At 42.6% G+C, this 20,704-nt stretch overlaps 1 protein-coding gene across 1 annotated transcript in view; it reads left to right on the top strand.

The window, feature by feature from the left end:
* The first annotated feature begins 1,402 nt into the window (after positions 1-1,402).
* Positions 1,403-20,704, top strand: part of LOC139391606 (sodium-dependent neutral amino acid transporter B(0)AT1-like) — a 30,292-nt gene continuing 10,990 nt past the window's right edge. The window contains exons 1-9 of the mRNA XM_071138978.1: positions 1,403-1,553; positions 5,979-6,119; positions 6,322-6,459; positions 6,658-6,839; positions 7,650-7,760; positions 13,362-13,474; positions 13,666-13,794; positions 13,968-14,124; positions 14,288-14,356. Of these exons, the coding sequence (XP_070995079.1) occupies positions 1,403-1,553; positions 5,979-6,119; positions 6,322-6,459; positions 6,658-6,839; positions 7,650-7,760; positions 13,362-13,474; positions 13,666-13,794; positions 13,968-14,124; positions 14,288-14,356 (1,191 nt within the window). The remainder of the gene's footprint in view (positions 1,554-5,978; positions 6,120-6,321; positions 6,460-6,657; positions 6,840-7,649; positions 7,761-13,361; positions 13,475-13,665; positions 13,795-13,967; positions 14,125-14,287; positions 14,357-20,704) is intronic.

Consider the following 20,704-nt stretch of genomic DNA (forward strand, 5'->3'; position numbering starts at 1 on the left):
ACCACGCTGCTTATGAGAGCTAAAATGAACTATGGTTTTTGCTTTCTAATAACAAAGTCAAGTTTAACCATTAACCCCAATTTGTGTGCTAAATGAATAATTAGCACTAACTTTGCTCTCACATCAGTGCTGATATTGCCACTGCGGTCATTTGTAACATGGCTATTTATTGTCTACCAAGCGGGCCTCTCACCTGTAAAGACAATACTACACGGCACCACTTCGATACACCTATGACCGGAAGTGACCTTTTTGTAGCAGGTTAGGAGAGCATTTTCGCTAAACCCTAACCCTTTTCCTAACCTTAACCTAATTGTCTTGACCGGCTATGTTATTTAACCTAACCTGCTACGAAACAAAAAGTAACTTCCTGTCGTAGCTCTATCGAAGAGGTGGTTTAAAGGAAACTTCGCACTACACACCACCAAGGGTCTGACAAGGAGGCTACTGGAAAACTACAAGGACATGGGAAAACACTGGAGACTTTTTTTAGAGTTCCCTCACACATTGACCATTAATCCAAATGAGCTACTGCGACTTTACACTCTCGTGACCCCTTATGCAACTGTGTTGTTTTCTGTCTCTTTCCTTGCCCCGAGCTGGGCTCGACCAGGGACCCTCTGAACACATCGACAACGACCACGAAACGTCTTTACCCCGTCACTACACAAAAAGCAGAGCACGGTCTTGGAACGGATGTAACCTTCCCAGTGCACTGCTAACTAGGAGAGAGAGAGAGAGAGAGAGAGAGAGAGAGAGAGAGAGAGAGAGAGAGAGAGAGAGAGAGAGAGAGAGAGAGAGAGACAGAGAGAGAGAGAGAGAGAGAGAGAGAGAGAGAGAGAGACAGAGAGAGACACAGAGAGAGACAGAGAGAGAGAGACAGAGAGAGAGAGAGAGAGCGAGAGAGAGAGAGAGCGATAGAGACACAGAGAGAGACACAGAGAGAGACACAGAGAGAGAGAGACCGAGAGAGAGAGAGAGAGAGAGAGAGAGAGAGAGAGAGATAGGGATAGAGACACAGAGAGAGACACAGAGAGAGACACAGAGAGAGAGAGACAGAGAGAGAGAGAGAGAGAGAGAGAGAGAGAGAGACCATTTCACATTGGCTGCACCGACTGAACACCACTCTACTGGAAAACTATACAGTGGACACGGGGAAAAAAACACAGGAGACTCGTAGAGCGCCCTCACACATTAACCATGTGCTTCAGATCAGACACTGGAGTAAAGATACCAACACGCAACCAGTGAATTTCAAGTGGACAACAGAATAGCTGTGTTCCCTCTACAGAATAAGCGTTGGTTCAGAGTGCTAGAACCTCGGGCTAAAACACACTGGACTAAACTGAAAACCAGAAGGTTGATCTACTACTGAGCTAAAAACTACTGTTGAGATCTGAGCATGCCAGAGGAAGGTATGGAGGACAGCAAGGGGGGAGAGGAGAGACCCAAGTGGAACAACAAGGCAGAGTACCTGCTGACCTGCATTGGCTTCGCTGTTGGAGTGGGCAACGTGTGGCGCTTCCCCTACCTCTGCCAGATTTACGGAGGGGGTATAGATGCTTTTACATGGCTTTTCTGTTCTTTTCCCACTACAACTTTGTTCACTTCCTCTCAACTTAATATTTTAACTCCATGCATGTTTTTTCTATGGTGTATTTGAAGATTATTTTATTATGGTATCAGAGATAACTCCTAACATCTTCATCTCTTAGATAAAAACCTTCAAGCCTCAATCTTGTGATTTCTGTCCATGTTGCATCAATATGTACTGTGCAGACCAACTAGATCATGTTTGAGGACACAGAGGAACTGACAGTAGTTAAACATTATCTACTCGGTTTATATATCTGAATATGTAATGAACAGAAACTGCACGATTGTGGCTTAGAAGTGTTGTCTATAATATGCCATCCATACAACACCAGGCTTCTATTCTCATAGGCTCTCCTACAACATCAGGCTTCTATTCTCATAGGCTCTCCTACAACATCAGGCTTATATTCTCATAGGCTCTCCTGTAACATCAGGCTTCTATTCTCATAGGCTCTCCTACAACATCAGGCTTCTATTCTCATAGGCTCTCCTGTAACATCAGGCTTCTATTCTCATAGGCTCTGTGTCCTTCACGATTTGCCCAAATGTGGCTGGGTGACTTCACACTAAATGTCATGTAGCTTGCTCATACTTCAAGTTATCAGTCTGAAACTTTGCACATGCACTGCTGCCCTCTTGTGGACACCATCTGAATTACAACCAGAGTGATGGCTAGAACTGGGACCCTATTGTGTGGGACTTTTGTTTCAAAGATGGTGGTAGAAAGAAAATACAAAAAAAAAATGTTTTTATTTTTGTTTTCTTCTACCATATCTATTGTGTTATATTCTCCTACCTTCAATTCAGATTTCCACAAACTTAAAAGTGTTTCCTTTCAAATGGTACCAAGAATATGCATATCCTTGAGGTCAGGCAGTTAATTTTGGGTATGTCATTTTAGGCGAAATTAGAAAAAAAGGCGGCTATCCCTAAGAAAAGCCGTTAATAAATTCTTACGGCTAGGATGCACTATTTTCACGTCCGGATGAAAAGTGTGCCCAAAGTAAACTGCCTGCTACTCAGGCCCAGATGCTAGGATATGCATATAATTGGTAGAGTTGGATAGAAAACACTCGAAAGTTTCTAAAACTGTTAAAAAAAATTGGCAGGCAAAACCCCGAGGACAAACCATCCAGGAAAACAAAATGTTTGAGGTCACTCTCTTTTTAATGGCTTTTCTTTGGGGATCGAGATTTCTAAGGCACTTGCTCGCAGTTCCTATCACTTCCACTGGATGTCAACAGTCTTTAGAAATTGGTTGATGTTTTTCCTTTGAGAAATGAAGAAGTAGGGCAGTTCAGAACGAGGGTCGAGTGTAGTGTACTGTTGTGGTTGGGGTGCGTGACCCGAAAGCTCGCTCCACTTTGTTTTTATCCGCTATTGAACACAGTTTATTCTGTCTTAAATTTGATCGATTATTTACATTTAAAAATACCCAAAGTTGGAAAGTTGTTTGAAATGTCTGGGGGGGGGGGGGGGTCAATGTAAATTCTCCTGTAGCTATTTTATTAATTGGGAGAGACGAAGGTCGAGTCATGGGTCCTCTGAAATCCGCCTGGTCACCTACTTCTTATCACACCGCCTGCTGGACCCAGATGTCAGCCACACCAACGTGTCAGAGGAAACACCGTTTGACTGATGATCGGGGTCAGCTTGCAGGCGCCCGGCCTTGTCACAAGGAGTCACTAGACCACGATGAGCCAAGGAAAGTCCCACCGGCCAAACCCTGCCCTACCCCGTACAGCGCTAGGCCAATTGTGCGCCGTCCTATGGAACTCCCGGTCACGGCCGGTTGTGACACAGGCTGGGATCGAACCCCAGGCTGTTGTGGCGCCTCAGCACTGTGGTGCAGTGCTTTTGACTGATGCTTCACCCAGGACCCTAGACGTTTTGATTTATATAACCTATCAGAAAGAGCAAATAGTAAAGTTTCAAAAATACCAACATTTGCCAAACAATTCTCAAAATTGAGCAGATTGGGATCTTTTTTCAAAATATCACATATGGAGAATAACTGCAATTCCATGCATTCCACGAGTGAGAACTCACAGCAGCAAATTGTCTATAAGCACAGAACATAATGAAACAAAACAACTATTCTGTTCTTTTGAAATACATTTTCTTGGTTCAATGTTTCTTTAAGAACTGACTAAACAAAATAATGTGTTATGTTGTTGTTTTTAGTTTTTAACTAATAAAAATGCTATTTTGCTCTTTGAAAGAATAAAAAAAGGTGAAAATCAAATCAAACTTTATTTGTCAAATTTGCCGACTTCAACAGGTGTAGGTAGACCTTACAGTGAAATGTTGAATACAACAGGTGTAGTAGACCTTACAGTGAAATGCTGAATACAACAGGTGTAGTAGACCTTACCATGAAATGCTGAATACAACAGGTGTAGGTAGACCTCACAGTGAAATGCTGAATACAACAGGTGTAGTAGACCTTACAGTGAAATGTTGAATACAACAGGTGTAGTAGACCTTACAGTGAAATGTTGAATACAACAGGTGTAGGTAGACCTTACAGTGAAATGTTGAATACAACAGGTGTAGGTAGACCTTACAGTGAAATGCTGAATACAACAGGTGTAGTAGACCTTACAGTGAAATGCTGAATACAACAGGTGTAGTAGACCTTACCATGAAATGCTGAATACAACAGGTGTAGTAGACCTCACAGTGAAATGCTGAATACAACAGGTGTAGGTAGACCTTACAGTGAAATGCTGAATACAACAGGTGTAGGTAGACCTTACAGTGAAATGCTGAATACAACAGGTGTAGTAGACCTTACAGTGAAATGCTGAATACAACAGGTGTAGTAGACCTTACAGTGAAATGCTGAATACAACAGGTGTAGTAGACCTTACAGTGAAATGCTGAATACAACAGGTGTAGTAGACCTTACCATGAAATGCTGAATACAACAGGTGTAGTAGACCTTACCATGAAATGCTGAATACAACAGGTGTAGTAGACCTTACCATGAAGTGCTGAATACAACAGGTGTAGTAGACCTCACAGTGAAATGCTGAATACAACAGGTGTAGTAGACCTCACAGTGAAATGCTGAATACAACAGGTGTAGTAGACCTCACAGTGAAATGCTGAATACAACAGGTGTAGTAGACCTTACAGTGAAATGCTGAATACAACAGGTGTAGGTAGACCTTACAGTGAAATGCTGAATACAACAGGTGTAGTAGACCTCACAGTGAAATGCTGAATACAACAGGTGTAGTAGACCTTACAGTGAAATGCCGAATACAACAGGTGTAGTAGACCGTACAGTGAAATGCTGAATACTTACAAGCCTTTAACCAACAATGCAGGTCAAGAAAGAGTTGAGAATATGTTTACCAAATAAACTACAGTAAAAAAATATATAAAAAGTAACACAATAAAATAACAATAACGAGGCTATATACAGGAGGTACCGGTACCGAGTCAGTGTGCAGAGGTACAGATTAGTTTAGCTAATTTGTACATGTAGGTAGGGGTAAAGTGACTATGCATAGATTAATATACTTTTTTAGGAAACATCAGACTGAGGAGGATCTGACTCTAAAATGGCCAATGCGATTAGCATGAGGTTGTAAATAACAAGAACATTTCCCAGGACATAGACATATCTGATATTGGCAGAAAGCTTAAATTCTTGTTAATCTAACTGCACTGTTCAATTAACAGTAGCTATTACAGTGAAATAATACCATGCTATTGTTTGAGGAGAGTGCACAATTTTGAACATGAAAAGTTATTAATAAACAAATTAGGCACATTTGGGTGGTCTTGATACAACATTTTGAAAAGAAATGCAATGATTCTTTGGATCAGTCTAAAACTTTGCACAGACACTGATGCCATCAAGTGGCCAAAAACCTGAATTGCACCTGGGCTGGAATAATACATTATGGCCGTTCTCTCTCATTTCAAAGATGATGGTACAAAAAAAATACAAAAGAACGGTTGCTTTTTTCTTTGTATTGTCTTTTACCAGATCTAATATATGTTATATTCTACAACATTCCTTTCACATTTCCATAAAATTCAAAGTGTTTCTTTCAAATGGTACAAAGAATATGCATGCCCTTGCTTCAGGGCCTGAGTTACAGGCAGTTAAATTTGGGAAAATTGAAAAAAGGGGCTAATCCTTATTAACTTATTCGAACCTGACCCGAATCCATTACAATGTAAAACTATATGGAGACCAATATATCACATAAGAAAGAAATGTGTACATATAAGGAGAATTTGTAGGGTGTTCATGAGTAAAGTAAGTAACTAGCCTATAAGGTTCCAGGGTTTAAGTTTAGGGTTAATGGATAATTAGATTGTTGACAGTTAGTTGAACATCTATTGAACATCTCCTTCCCCAGGTGCGTTTCTGATCCCCTACCTGATCGCCCTGGTGTTTCAGGGTCTGCCTCTGCTCTACTTGGAGCTGGCTATAGGACAGAGGCTTCGCATGGGCAGCATCGGAGTCTGGAACTCCATATCCCCCTACCTGGGAGGAGTAGGTAGGTAATAAAACCTTGATGAAGACAGCTTAGCTGTTGAAAAGTTGGTTTAATCAATTATTTCATTGGAGTCAATAAATTAAAAGTGCAGGTTTTTTTTCTTCTCAGGAGTAGGTGGGTGGCCAAAACTAACACCCAGACAGGAAATATCCTCTACTAGCTGTTGTTTGGTGTTTCTGATCTACTATCCCATGTCCATCAGGTGTTGCCTCAATGGTGGTGTCCTTCTGTGTGAGTCTGTTCTACAACACTATCGTGGCCTGGGTCCTCTGGTACCTTTTCAACTCCTTCCAGGAACCCCTGCCCTGGAGCCAATGTCCCCTCAACCACAACAACACAGGTATGAAGCGCTTTGAGTACAACAGTTGATAGAAAATTGCTATATACTGTAAATCCAATTAATTATTATTATTGTCATTCTAGCTATTTGTTCATTTGTCAGGAACTATGCACAGTTTGTAGGTTGGACCATAGTTGAAGAATGAACAGCAATTGTACATTATGTAATTTGACCAAGGTCAATTATAATTTGAACCAGGGTACGTGGAGGAGTGTCTAGAAAGCACACCGGTCAACTACTTCTGGTACCGTCAGACCCTGAACATCACTCCTAACATGGAGACCAGTGGCTCTCTACAGTGGTGGATGGTGGTCAGCTTAGCTACCGCCTGGTCTATCGTTTACATCTGTTTTATCAGGGGGATCGAGACCATCGGCAAGGTGAGATGCAGACAGTGTGCTGCATTTTAAAGCTCAGAACAATTACAGCCAAGATGATTTCATGCAATTTTAGAACAAAGTTTGCTCAATCTGAAACCTCTAGTTTTAGAATGTCTCATATCGGCTGCTGGAGTTACCAAGATTTAAGTCTTAAGCTATAGACTTGAGACGAGATTGATCTGTTTAGCCAGAGAACAGTGTGCTGACGACCTGTGTTTAGCCAAGCAGACAGCTAGCTAGCTAGCTATTTTACTACAGTTAGGTAGCCCTAGCTTGCTGATATTTCTCTGACAAATCAAACAAAAGTGTTCCCCATTTCTGATGCATGTATTTCATGATACTAGTTTGCTTCAACCAAGTGGCAACTTTGTTTCAAAAGGTACATCACATGATTGTAAAGAGGCACCCAAACCATGGAAAAGGTCTCAACCCTAAGTCACGTCTTTTAGATCTGAATGCCCTGTCAGCTGTCACGTCTTTTAGATCTGAATGCCCTGTCAGCTGTCACGTCTTTTAGATCTGAATGCCCTGTCAGCTGTCACGTCTTTTAGATCTGAATGCCCTGTCAGCTGTCACGTCTTTTAGATCTGAATGCCCTGTCAGCTGTCACGTCTTTTAGATCTGAATGCCCTGTCAGCTGTCACGTCTTTTAGATCTGAATGCCCTGTCAGCTGTTCTACAACACATTATTCTAAAAGTAGCCAACATCTGTCAACTTTAGAATGTTGATCTTTGTTTTAGTTGGTTGTGGCAGTGTGCAAGCGGCTTAAAATATATATATATACCTTTTCATCACCTGTCTTATCACAGGCTGTGTATGTCACAGCAACGTTCCCCTACCTGGTACTAACCATCTTTCTGGTGAGAGCCCTGACCCTACCTGGAGCATATGAAGGTCTGATCTACCTGTTCACACCTGACGTAAGTCCTGTGTCTGTCTGTCTGTCTGTCTGTCTGTCTGTCTGATCTACCTGTTCACACCTGACGTAAGTCCTGTCTGTCTGTCTGTCTGTCTTATCTACCTGTTCACACCTGACTAAGTCCTGTCTGTCTGTCTGTCTGTCTGTCTGTCTGTCTGTCTGTCTGTCTGTCTGTCTGTCTGCCTGATCACTTGGACACTCGAGTCTCAAACGCTGGTTGCTCCACCGCGTCCTTTTTAATTTGCATAGGAGGTCTTAGTCACGCGATTGGAGTTTAGTGTATTTTTTTAGTTTGATCATGTACACAAAAAACGTGTCCATTAGCTTGCTAAGCCTGAGCCTGCCACTTTATATGAAACAAAAGAGAAGCTTACCAGCTAGTGGAACACTAAATGACGATGTTCCTTCTATTAGCTAGCTAGCTACTGTAGTAACATTATTTTATTATTTTATCACATGAACATTAATGAAGCAGCAAACGGACTGCTCTGCCCCGAGTCAGTACAATACAGAGTCTACTCTGCCTCAACGTTACAATGTAGCGATTGTGTGCTCGGCAAACATGCAACAAGTACGGAATGACTGCTTCATCATCAAGCTGTCATACTATCGTAGATAAGTGACAAGCCACATGCTGTTCATCAGTGCCAAACATCCGTAGCTAACTTTACATCGTTTTGTGTGTTAGTGAAGCTAGCTAGCTAGCAGGCAGGCTACAGCCACTGAGCTTACAAGGCTAAATCAATAAGCTAAATCAGCTGATGAAATCAACGAAACACTTGCAAAATTTTTGTGCAGGAGTAGAGATGTCATTTTGCTTTTACAAAATGTTTCACTTTCTATCTCTCTGTGTCTGCCCGAGGGCCTATGTTTCATATCTAGTCATGCTACAGGACATGTCAAGGAGACATTTCGGAATATTGACAAATAGCAGTTGGGACGTTGAGTGCGCAGCATCTCAATTCACATTTTGCCCAAAAACACTTGCAGACTTGAGCGATTACTATCAAACATATAGGCAAGTGGCCACTCAAATGTTATTTATTTTGTCACATGCTTTTGTACACAACAGGTGTAGACTAACATTAAAATGCTTACTTACAGGCTCTTCCCAACAATGTAGAGAGAAATCATAGAAAGACTACAACACAAGGAATAAATACTGTTGATTAACAATCACTTGGCTATAAACACGAGGCGCCAGTACTGAGTCGATATGTACGAGTTAATTACACTATACAGTACGACTACAGTCGTGGCCAAAAGTTCTGAGAACGACACAAATATTAATTTTCACAAAGTCTGCTGCCTCAGTTTGTATGATGGAAATTTGCATAAAATCCAGAATGTTATGAAGAGTCCCTCTTTGCCCTGCAAATGAACTGAATCCCCCCCAAAAAAAAATTCCACTGCATTTCAGCCCTGCCACAAAAGGACCAGCTGACATAATGCCAGTGATTCTGTCGTTAACACAGGTGTGAGTGTTGACGAGGACAAGGCTGGAGATAACTCTGTCATGCTGATTGAGTTCGAATAACAGACTGGAAGCTTCGAAAGGAGGGTGGTGCTTGGAATAATTGTTCTTCCTCTGTCAACCGTGGTTACCTACAAGGAAACACGTGCCGTCATCATTGCTTTGCACAAAAAGGGCATCACAGGCAAGGATATTGCTGCCAGTAAGACTGAACATAAATCAACCATTTATCGGATCATCAAGAACTTCAAGGAGAGCGGTTCAATTGTTGTGAAAAAGGCTTCAGGGTGCCCAAGAAAGTCCAGCAAGCGCCATGACCGTCTCCTAAAGTTGATTCAGCTGCGGGATCGGGGCACCACCAGTATAGAGCTTGCTCAGGAATGGCATCAGACAAGTGTGAGTGCATCTGCATGCACAGTGAGGCAACAACTTTTGGAGGATGGCCTGGTGTCAAGAAGGGCACCATAGAAGCCACTTCTCTCCAGGAAAAACATCAGGGACATACTGATATTCTGCAAAAGGTACAGGGATTGGACTGCTGAGGACTGGGGTGAAGTCCTTTTCTCTGATGAATCCCCTTTCTGATTGTTTGGGTCATCCGGAAAAAAAGCTTGTCCGGAGAAGACAAGGTGAGCGCTACCATCAGTCCTGTGTCATGCCAACAGTAAAGCATCCTGAGACCATTCATGTGTGGGGTTGCTTCTCAGCCAAGGGAGTGGGCTCACTCACAATTTTGCCTAAGAACATAGCCATGAATAAAGAATGGTACCAACACATCCTCAGAGAGCAACTTCTCCCAACCATCCAGGAACAGTTTGGTGACGAACAATGCCTTTTCCAGCATGATGGAGCACCTTGCAATAAGGCAAAAGTGATAACTAAGTGGCTCGGGGGACAAACATTGATATTTTGGGTCCATGGCCAGGAAACTCCCCAGACCTTAACCCCATTGAGAATTTGTCGTCAATCCTGAAGAGGCTGGTGGACAAACAAAAACCCCACAAATTCTGACAATCTCCAAGCATTGATTATGCTAGAATGGGCCGCCATCAGTCAGGATGTGGCCCAGAAGTTAATTGACAGCATGCCAGGGCGGATCGCAGAGGTCTTGAAAAAGAAGGATCAACACTGCGAATATTGAGTCTTTGCATCAACTTCATGTAATTGTCAATAAAAGCCTTTTGACACTTGTGAAATGCTTTGTAATTATACTTCAGTATTCCATAGTAACATCTGACAAAAAATATCTAAAGACATTGAAGCAGCAAACTTTGTGGAAATTAATATTTGTGTCATTCTCAAAACTTTTGGCCACGACTGGACACTGAACAGATACAGTATATAAAGGCAATGGAACAGTTCATTTAAGGAAATCAGTCAATTGAAATAAATTCATTAGGTCTTAATCTATGGATTTCACATGACTGAGAATACAGATATGCATCTGTTGGTTACAGATACCTTTTTTAAAAAAAGGTAGGGGCGTGGATCTGAAAACCAGTCTCTGTGTCTGTTGTGACCACCATTTACCTCATGCAGCACGAGGCCTTAGTTTAGAGTTGATCAGGCTGTTGATTGTGGCCTGTGGAATGTTGTCCCACTTCTCTTCAATGGCTGTGCGTAGTTGCTCTATATTGGCGGGAACTGGAACACGCTGACATACACATCAATCCGGGGCATCCCAAACATGCTCAATGGGTGACATGTCTGGTGAGTATGTGGGCCATTGAAGAACTGGGACATTTTCAGCTTCAAGGAATTGTAAAGCTGAAAATTGTGTGCAGATCCTTGCGACATGGGGCAGTGCATTATCATGCTGAAACATGAGGTGATGACGGTGGATGAATGGCACAACAATGGGCCTCAGGATCTCATCATAGTATCTCTGTGCGTTCAAGTTCCCTTTGATAAAATGCAAATGTGTTTCACTTCTGATTCACACTTTTGATTCTTCTTGACACGACAAGCTTGGCACACCAAATATTTGGGGACTTTCTCCCATTATTCTCTGCAGATCCTCTCAAGCTTTGTCCGGTTGGATGGGGAGCATCGCTGCACAGCTATAGTACCAGTCAACAGTTTGGACAAACCTACTCATTCAAGGGTTTTTGTAGAATAATAGTGAAGACATCAAAAGTATTAAACAAACTTGTTGGCTGCTTTTCATTCACTCTGAGGTCCAACTCATCCCAAATCATCTCAATTGGGTTCAGGTCGGGTTATTGTGGAGGCCAGGTCATCTGATGCAGCACTCATTCACTCTCCTTCTTGGTCAAATATCCTTTACACAGCCTGGAGGTATGTTGGTTCATTGCCCTGTTGAAAAACAAATGATAGTCCCACTCAGCGCAAACCAGATGGGATGGCGTATCGCTGCAGAATGCTGTGGTAGCCATGCTGGTTAAGTGTGCCTTTAACTCTAAATAAATCACAGACAGTGTCACCAGCAAAGCACCCCCACACCATCACACCTCCTCCTCCATGTTTCAAGGTGGGAACCACACATGCAGATATCATCCGTTCACCTACACTGCATCTCACAAAGACATCACACCTCCTCCTCCATGTTTCACGGTGGGAACCACACATGCAGATATCATCCGTTCACCTACTCTGCATCTCACAAAGACATCACACCTCCTCCTCCATGTTTCAAGGTGGGAACTACACATGCAGAGATCATCTGTTCACCTACTCTGCATCTCACAAAGACATCACACCTCCTCCTCCATGTTTCAAGGTGGGAACCACACATGCAGATATCATCCGTTCACCTACTCTGTGTCTCACAAAGACACGGCGGTTGGATGTAAAAATCTAACATTTTGACTCATCAGACCAAAGGACGGATTTCCACCAGTCTAATGTCCATTGCTCATGTTTCTTGGTCCAAGCAAGTCTCTTCTTATTATTGGTGTCCTTTAGTAGTGGTTTCTTCGCAGCGATTCAACCATGAAGGCCTGATTCACGCAGTCTCCTCTGAACAGTTGATGTTGAGATGTGTCTGTTACTTGAACTCTGTGAAGCATTTATTTGGGCTGCAATTTCTGAGGCTGGTAACTCTAATGAACTTATCCTCTGCAGCAGAGGTAACTCTGGGTCTTCCTTTCCTGTGGCGGTCCTCATGAGAGCCAGTTTCATCATAGTGCTTCATTGTTTTTGCAATTGCCCTCGAAGAAACTTTAAAAGTACTTGAAATTTTCAGGATTGACTGACCTTCATGTCTTAAAGTAATGATGGACTGTCGTTTCTCTTTGCTTATTTGAGCTGTTCTTGTCATAATATTGACTTGGTCTTTTACCAAATAGGGCTATTCTCTGTATACCAACCCTAACTTGTCACAACGCAATTGATTGGCTCAAACATATTAAGGAAAGAAATTCCACAAATTAACTTTTAAGAAGGCACACCTGTTAATTGAAATTTATTGCAGGTGACTACCTCATGAAGCTGGTTGAGAGAATGCCAAGAGTTCGCAAAGCTGTCATCAAGGCAAAGGGTGGCTAGTTTGAAGAATCTCAAATATAAAATATATATATATATTCTCCAGTGATTAGTACGTTCACCAATAGAACGGATGGTAGAGGCAGTTTATCACCGACGTAGTTTTATCAAGGGTTCCAGATCGTTTGCCTCTCTTGCACCGTCTCTTCCTCTTCGAGTCCCGAGGTTTAAGGCCTGAGCAGGACATCCTGTCGACTCGTTGAACTCTTCATCCAAATCAAGTTTTTGTATTCCTCTTCTGATGTCCAAAAGCTTTTTCTTTCTGGTCAGGAAATGCTGGTGGAAATATTATGTACAAAAACAAGTTAAGTGTAAAAAAAAGGGTGATAAAGGGGCTTCTGTTTGTGTGTGAGAGAGACGGAGAGAAAAAGAGACCTGTGTGTGAGAGAGACCGAGAGAAAAAGAGACGGAGAGAAAAAGAGACCTGTGTGTGAGAGAGACCGACAGAAAAATTGACCGAGAGAAAAAGAGACCTGTGTGTGAGAGAGACCGACAGAAAAAGAGACGGAGAGAAAAAGAGACCTGTGTGTGAGAGAGACCGACAGAAAAAGAGACCGAGAGAGAGACAGAGGGAGAGTAACGTGACAACCTACAATATGTGTTTCTGTCTGTGTGTCTCATCAGTGGGAGATCCTGAAGAACCCCCAGGTATGGCTGGATGCTGCCACTCAGATCTTCTTCTCTCTGTCAGTGGCCTTTGGTGGACTCATCTCATTCTCCAGTTACAACAGCCAGAAGTGAGCTCAATGGTCAATCATTATTAGTAACATCAACCTTTATGGGTCCAGCATGTCAGTCGTCCTCCAAGGCTTTTAATTTGCCATATCGTTCACCTCCCTTGACAAGCCTCCCTCGCTGTTTTACCATTGACCAATAATTTGCATTCACTTCACTCTGTTTTTTTGTTGTTGTCTGTGTGTTTGGTAAGGAATAACTGTGAAAGAGATGCTGTTTTAGTGGGGGTTATAAACAGTGCTACATCTATCTATGCCTCCATCCCCATCTTTTCCATCCTGGGATTCAAGGCCCACACCAACTATGTCACCTGTCTGAATGGGTAGGTGTGATACAATGGACGTTTATTTGGCAACATTTGCTAAATCATGAAACTAGTTTGCAGTCAAGTTGTTGAACCTTTATATTCTACCTTGTGTGTTTGATATCCTCTGGAAAAACAGATGCAAACTCAACTAAAACAAATGACCAATATGTTTCTCTTGTAACTTACAGTAACATCTTAGCACTGACCAATGAGTTTGATATTAGCGACATGAACATAACGGTTGAAAACTACGAGCAGTGGTTTGACTCTTTAAATGGGACACATCCATCTAGAGTATCCGATCTCAACCTGAAGACATGCGACCTGCAAACCTTCTTGGATCAGGTACTATACTCAGGAGTTTAACTACCTCAGGGCAACAACAAAAAAAAACGGCCTCAGGACAAACGTGGGTTGAGTCAAGTTTTCTTGTTATTCAACCTACCATCGCTGCATAAAAGAAGCTAATTGGTTGTTTTGTTTCCATCTCTCTCCATCCTCCCTACAGAGTGCGTCTGGTACTGGGTTAGCATTCATCGTGTTCACAGAAGCAGTGATATCGATGCCTGGCTCTCAGGTATGGCTTGACTCTTTTTTAATTATTATTTTTATATATCTAATTTATATATTTTTTTCTTCTAATTTATATATATATTTCTTTGTTTTAAAGTTTTTTTTTTTATGTGATTCCTGTCTGATTTTACCAGGAGCTGTGTTGTTGATGTGATTTTAATTTTACAGTGCCTTGCGAAAGTATTCGGCCCCCTTGAACTTTGCGACCTTTTTGCCACATTTCAGGCTTCAAACATAAAGATATAAAACTGTATTTTTCTGTGAAGAATCAACAACAAGTGGGACACAATCATAAAGTGGAACGACATTTATTGGATATTTCAAACTTTTTTAACAAATCAAAAACTGAAAAATTGGGCGTGCAAAATTATTCAGCCCCCTTAAGTTAATACTTTGTAGCGCCACCTTTTGCTGCGATTACAGCTGTAAGTCGCTTGGGGTATGTCTCTATCAGTTTTGCACATCGAGAGAGTGACATTTTTTTCCCATTCCTCCTTGCAAAACAGCTCGAGCTCAGTGAGGTTGGATGGAGAGCATTTGTGAACAGCAGTTTTCAGTTCTTTCCACAGATTCTCGATTGGATTCAGGTCTGGACTTTGACTTGGCCATTCTAACACCTGGATATGTTTATTTTTGAACCATTCCATTGTAGATTTTGCTTTATGTTTTGGATCATTGTCTTGTTGGAAGACAAATCTCCGTCCCAGTCTCAGGTCTTTTGCAGACTCCATCAGGTTTTCTTCCAGAATGGTCCTGTATTTGGCTCCATCCATCTTCCCATCAATTTTAACCATCTTCCCTGTCCCTGATGAAGAAAAGCAGGCCCCAACCATGATGCTGCCACCACCATGTTTGACAGTGAGGATGGTGTGTTCAGGGTGATGAGCTGTGTTGCTTTTACGCCAAACATAACGTTTTGCATTGTTGCCAAAAAGTTCAATTTTGGTTTCATCTGACCAGAGCACCTTCAGGTGTGTGTCTCCCAGGTGGCTTGTGGCAAACTTTAAACTACACTTTTTATGGATATCTTTAAGAAATGGCTTTCTTCTTGCCACTCTTCCATAAAGGCCAGATTTGTGCAATATACGACTGATTGTTGTCGTATGGACAGAGTCTCCCACCTCAGGTGTAGATCTCTGCAGTTCATCCAGAGTGATCATGGGCCTCTTGGCTGCATCTCTGATCAGTCTTCTCCTTGTATGAGCTGAAAGTTTAGAGGGACGGCCAGGTCTTGGTAGATTTGCAGTGGTCTGATACCCCTTCCATTTCAATATTATCGCTTGCACAGTGCTCCTTGGGATGTTTAAAGCTTGGGAAATCTTTTTGTATCCAAATCCGGCTTTAAACTTCTTCACAACAGTATCTCGGACCTGCCTGGTGTGTTCCTTGTTCTTCATGAAGCTCTCTGCGCTTTTAACGGACCTCTGAGACTATCACAGTGCAGGTGCATTTATACGGAGACTTGATTACACACAGGTGGATTGTATTTATCATCATTAGTCATTTAGGTCAACATTGGATCATTCAGAGATCCTCACTGAACTTCTGGAGAGAGTTTGCTGCACTGAAAGTAAAGGGGCTGAATAATTTTGCACGCCCAATTTTTCAGTTTTTGATTTGTTAAAAAAGTTTGAAATATCCAATAAATGTCGTTCCACTTCATGATTGTGTCCCACTTGTTGTTGATTCTTCACAAAAAAAATACAGTTTTATATCTTTATGTTTGAAGCCTGAAATGTGGCAAAAGGTCGCAAAGTTCAAGGGGGCCGAATACTTTCGCAAGGCACTTTAGCAAGTCAATGTGTAGGGGTGGAGGTAATATGTACATGTAGGTAGGGGTAAATGTGACTCGGTAATCAGGATAGATAATTAACAAAGTAGCAGCAGCGTTGGTAGTTGAGGTAATATGTACATGTAGGTAGGTGTAAATGTGACTCGGTAATCAGGATAGATAATTAACAAAGCAGCGCTCATACCTTTCATGCAACTTTTTTTCAAATCATCATTAGTCGCATCATGCAGCCTTAGATCTAGGCGTCCTGCCAGCGGGACACCTGTCGACAACTTCCGGTGACATTGGAGGGCACGCAATTCAAATAAATAATCATAAAATGTATGAATATTAAACATTTAGGTACATACAAGTGTCTTATATCAGTTAAAATCTAAAAGTCTTGTTCATCTACAATGCGCTATATAGCGAAAGCATGCCATGAGATTGTTTGAGGACAGCACCCAATATCAAAATATTTTTCAACTAGCACAGGCTTCATAAAATCACAAATAGCGATTTAAATATTCACTTACATTTTGAAAATCTTCCTCTGATTTGCAATCCAAAGGGTCCCAGCTACAACCTGCATGGTCGTTGTGTTAGATAAAATCCTTCTTTATATCCCAAAAGCTTGTTTAGTTGGCACCATCGATTTGAGTTATCCACTTGTTCAACTTGCAGAGAAAGGAATCCAAAAAGGTACAGTTAAACTTTGTTAGCACAAGTCAAAATACATATTTAATCCTCAGGTACCCTAAAATGTAATTAAATTATAATATTTTATACAGGAAGAAGTATGTTCAATAGAGAAGCAAAATGAGCAGGTGCGCGTCCTCTTCGTCACGCACACAGACTGATTTCCAAATCTAACTCCCAGTACTAAAACTCAAAATTCTTCCTCGTTTGGGAAGAAACAAGCCTGAAACCTTGAACAAAGACTGGTGACATCTAGTGGAAGCCATAGGAATTGCAATCTGTGAGCTGGATTTTGATATGACCCTATGTTCCATTGGAAGAACATGGGCTCTCCCCCCAAAAAACTTTCCGGGTTGGGTTTTCTTTGGATTTTCTCCTACCTTAGCAATCGTTTTATAGTCTCATACATTGTTTAAACATTTATACAAACTTGAAAGTGTGTTCTATGAAATGGTACCAATTATATGCATATCCTGGCTTCTGGTCCAAAGTAACAGGCAGTTTACTAAATGAACTAATGTATTCCATGCTCATATGGCATAGCCAGATCAGGACCTAACATAAGGACAACTCAGAGTATGTTATTCTATTCTTCTGAAATAGTTTACATTTCCTTCATATAATGCTTCTTTAGACCTGTCTAAAATAAATAAATGGATTTATTGTGAAGGTGTAGGCTATTTTACATGGATTTATTTTACTTTTTAAAATGTAGATGTCCCAAAGGTCTGCATCAGTGGGTTGTAGGCTGTGTGTGGAAGACAGGAGACTGGCAGTTATTGGCTTGACAATCACCGGCTGAGAAAATGTCAACACCGCCACAGCCCAAGGTGCACCTGTGTTATGATCATGCCGTTTAATCAGATTCTTGATATGCCACACCAGTCCGGTGGATGGATTATCTTGGCAAATGATAAATGCTCACTAAAAAGGGATGTAAACAAATTTGTGCCAAAAATGTGAGAGAAATTTGCTTTTTTGTGTATATGGAACATTTCTGATATCTTTTATTTCAGCTCATGAAAAATGGGACCAATACATGTTGCGTTTATATTTTTGTTCACTGTAGTATGTGTGAGTGTGTGGGTAGAGTCCAGCGTGTGGGTAGAGTCCAGCGTGTGGGTAGAGTCCAGCGTGTTGGGTAGAGTCCAGTGTGTAGGGTAGAGTCCAGTGTGTTGGGTAGAGTCCAGCGTGTGGGTAGAGTCCAGCGTGTGGGTAGAGTCCAGCGTGTGGGTAGAGTCTAGTGAGTGGGTAGAGTCTAGTGAGTGGGTAGTGTCCAGTGTGTGAGTAGAGTCCAGTGTGTTAGGTAGAGTCCAGTGTGTTGGGTAGAGTCCAGTGTGTTGGGTAGAGTCCAGTGTGCATGTAGAGTCCAGTGTGTGGGTAGAGTCCAGTGTGTGGGTAGAGTCCAGTGTGTTGGGTAGAGTCCAGTGTGTGGGTAGAGTCCAGCGTGTGGGTAGAGTCCAGCGTGTGGGTAGAGTCCAGTGTGTTGGGTAGAGTCCAGTGTGTTGGGTAGAGTCCAGTGTGTGGGTAGAGTCCAGTGTGTGGGTAGAGTCCAGTGTGTGGGTAGAGTCCAGTGTGTATGTAGAGTCCAACGTGTGGGTAGAGTCCAGTGTGTTGGGTAGAGTCCAGTGTGTTGGGTAGAGTCCAGTGTGTGGGTAGAGTCCAGCGTGTGGGTAGAGTCCAGCGTGTTGGGTAGAGTCCAGTGTGTTGGGTAGAGTCCAGTGTGTTGGGTAGAGTCCAGTGTGTGTGTAGAGTCCAGCGTGTGGGTAGAGTCCAGCGTGTTGGGTAGAGTCCAGCGTGTTGGGTAGAGTCCAGTGTGTTGGGTAGAGTCCAGTGTGTTGGGTAGAGTCCAGTGTGTTGGGTAGAGTCCAGTGTGTGGGTAGAGTCCAGCGTGTTGGGTAGAGTCCAGTGTGTTGGGTAGAGTCCAGTGTGTTGGGTAGAGTCCAGTGTGTTGGTAGAGTCCAGCGTGTTGGGTAGAGTCCAGTGTGTTGGGTAGAGTCCAGTGTGTGGGTAGAGTCCAGTGTGTGGGTAGAGTCCAGTGTGTATGTAGAGTCCAGCGTGTGGGTAGAGTCCAGTGTGTGTGTAGAGTCCAGCGTGTGGGTAGAGTCCAGCGTGTTGGGTAGAGTCCAGCGTGTTGGGTAGAGTCCAGTGTGTTGGGTAGAGTCCAGTGTGTGGGTAGAGTCCAGCGTGTTGGGTAGAGTCCAGTGTGTTGGGTAGAGGAGTCCGGTGTGTATGTAGAGTCCAGTGTGTGGGTAGAGTCCAGTGTGTTGGGTAGAGTCCAGTGTGTTGGGTAGAGTGCAGTGTGTGGGTAGAGTCCAGCGTGTTGGGTAGAGTCCAGTGTGTTGGGTAGAGGAGTCCGGTGTGTATGTAGAGTCCAGTGTGTGGGTAGAGTCCAGTGTGTTGGGTAGAGTCCGGTGTGTATGTAGAGTCCAGTGTGTGGGTAGAGTCCAGCGTGTCGGTAATTCTGTCTTCCCTTCATCCGTACTACGACGGTGGATATGCTAACTCTGGGCTTGCGGCTGCTCGTGCACATGGCTAGTCGAATGTCCAACTCTTTATTGAGACAATGCTGAACCATCGATCCATGGGTGAGTCAGTGCTACATTTTAATTTGTGCTGAAATCAAATTGAAAGAAAAGTTATCTTGCAAATTGAGCAGGCTGTGGAGTGAAATAGGCTTTTTTAAATTATTTTTTTAAACCTTTATTTAACCAGGTAGGCTAGTTGAGAACAAATTCTCATTTACAACTGCGACCTGGCCAAGATAAAGCATAGCAGTGTGAACAGACAGCAACACAGAGTTACACATGGAGTAAACAATAAACAAGTCAATAACACAGTAGGAAAAAAATAGTCTAAATACATTGAGTGCAAAAGGCATGAGGAGGTAGGTGAATAATTACAATTTAACAGATTAACACTGGAGTGATAAATTATCAGATGGTCCTGTGCAGGTAGAGATACTGGTGTGCAAAAGAGCAGAAAAGTAAATAAATAAAAACAGTATGGGGATGAGGTAGGTAAATTGGTTGGGCTATTTACCGATAGACTATGTACAGCTGCAGCGATCGGTTAGCTGCTCAGATAGCAAATGTTTAAAGTTGGTGAGGGAGATAAAAGTCTTCAACTTCAGCGATTTTTGCAATTCGTTCCAGTCACAGGCAGCAGAGAACTGGAAGGAAAGGCGGCCAAATTAGGTGTTGGCTTTAGGGATGATCAGTAAGATACACCTGCTGGAGCGCGTGCTACGGGTGGGTGTTGCCATCGTGACCAGTGAACTGAGATAAGCCTGAGCTTTACCTAGCATGGACTTGTAGATGACCTGGAGCCAGTGGGTCTGGCGACGAATATGTAGCGAAGGCCAACCGACTAGAGCATACAGGTCGCAGTGGTGGGTGGTATAAGGTGCTTTAGTAACAAAACGGATGGCACAGTGATAAACTGCATTCAGTTTGCTGAGTAGAGTATTGGAAGCTATTTTGTAGATGACATCGCCGAAGTCGAGGATTGGTAGGATAGTCAGTTTTACTAGGGTAAGTTTGGCGGCGAGAGTGAAGGAGGCTTTGTTGCGAAATAGAAAGCCAACTCTAGATTTGATTTTAGATTGGAGATGTTTGATATGAGTCTGGAAGGAGGGTTTACAGTCTAGCCAGCCACCTAGGTACTTATAGATGTCCACATATTCTAGGTCGGAACAATCCAGGGTGGTGATGCTAGTCAGGCGTGCGGGTGCAGGCTGCAAACGGTTGAAAAGCATGCATTTGGTTTTACTAGCGTTTAAGAGCAGTTGGAGGAAGGAGTGTTGTACGGGATTAAAGCTCGTTTGGAGGTTAGATAGCACAGTGTCCAAGGAAGGGCCAGAAGTATACAGAATGGTGTCGT

The sequence above is a fragment of the Oncorhynchus clarkii genome, chromosome 32 (assembly GCF_045791955.1).
Source record: "Oncorhynchus clarkii lewisi isolate Uvic-CL-2024 chromosome 32, UVic_Ocla_1.0, whole genome shotgun sequence".
NCBI lineage: Eukaryota > Metazoa > Chordata > Actinopteri > Salmoniformes > Salmonidae > Oncorhynchus > Oncorhynchus clarkii.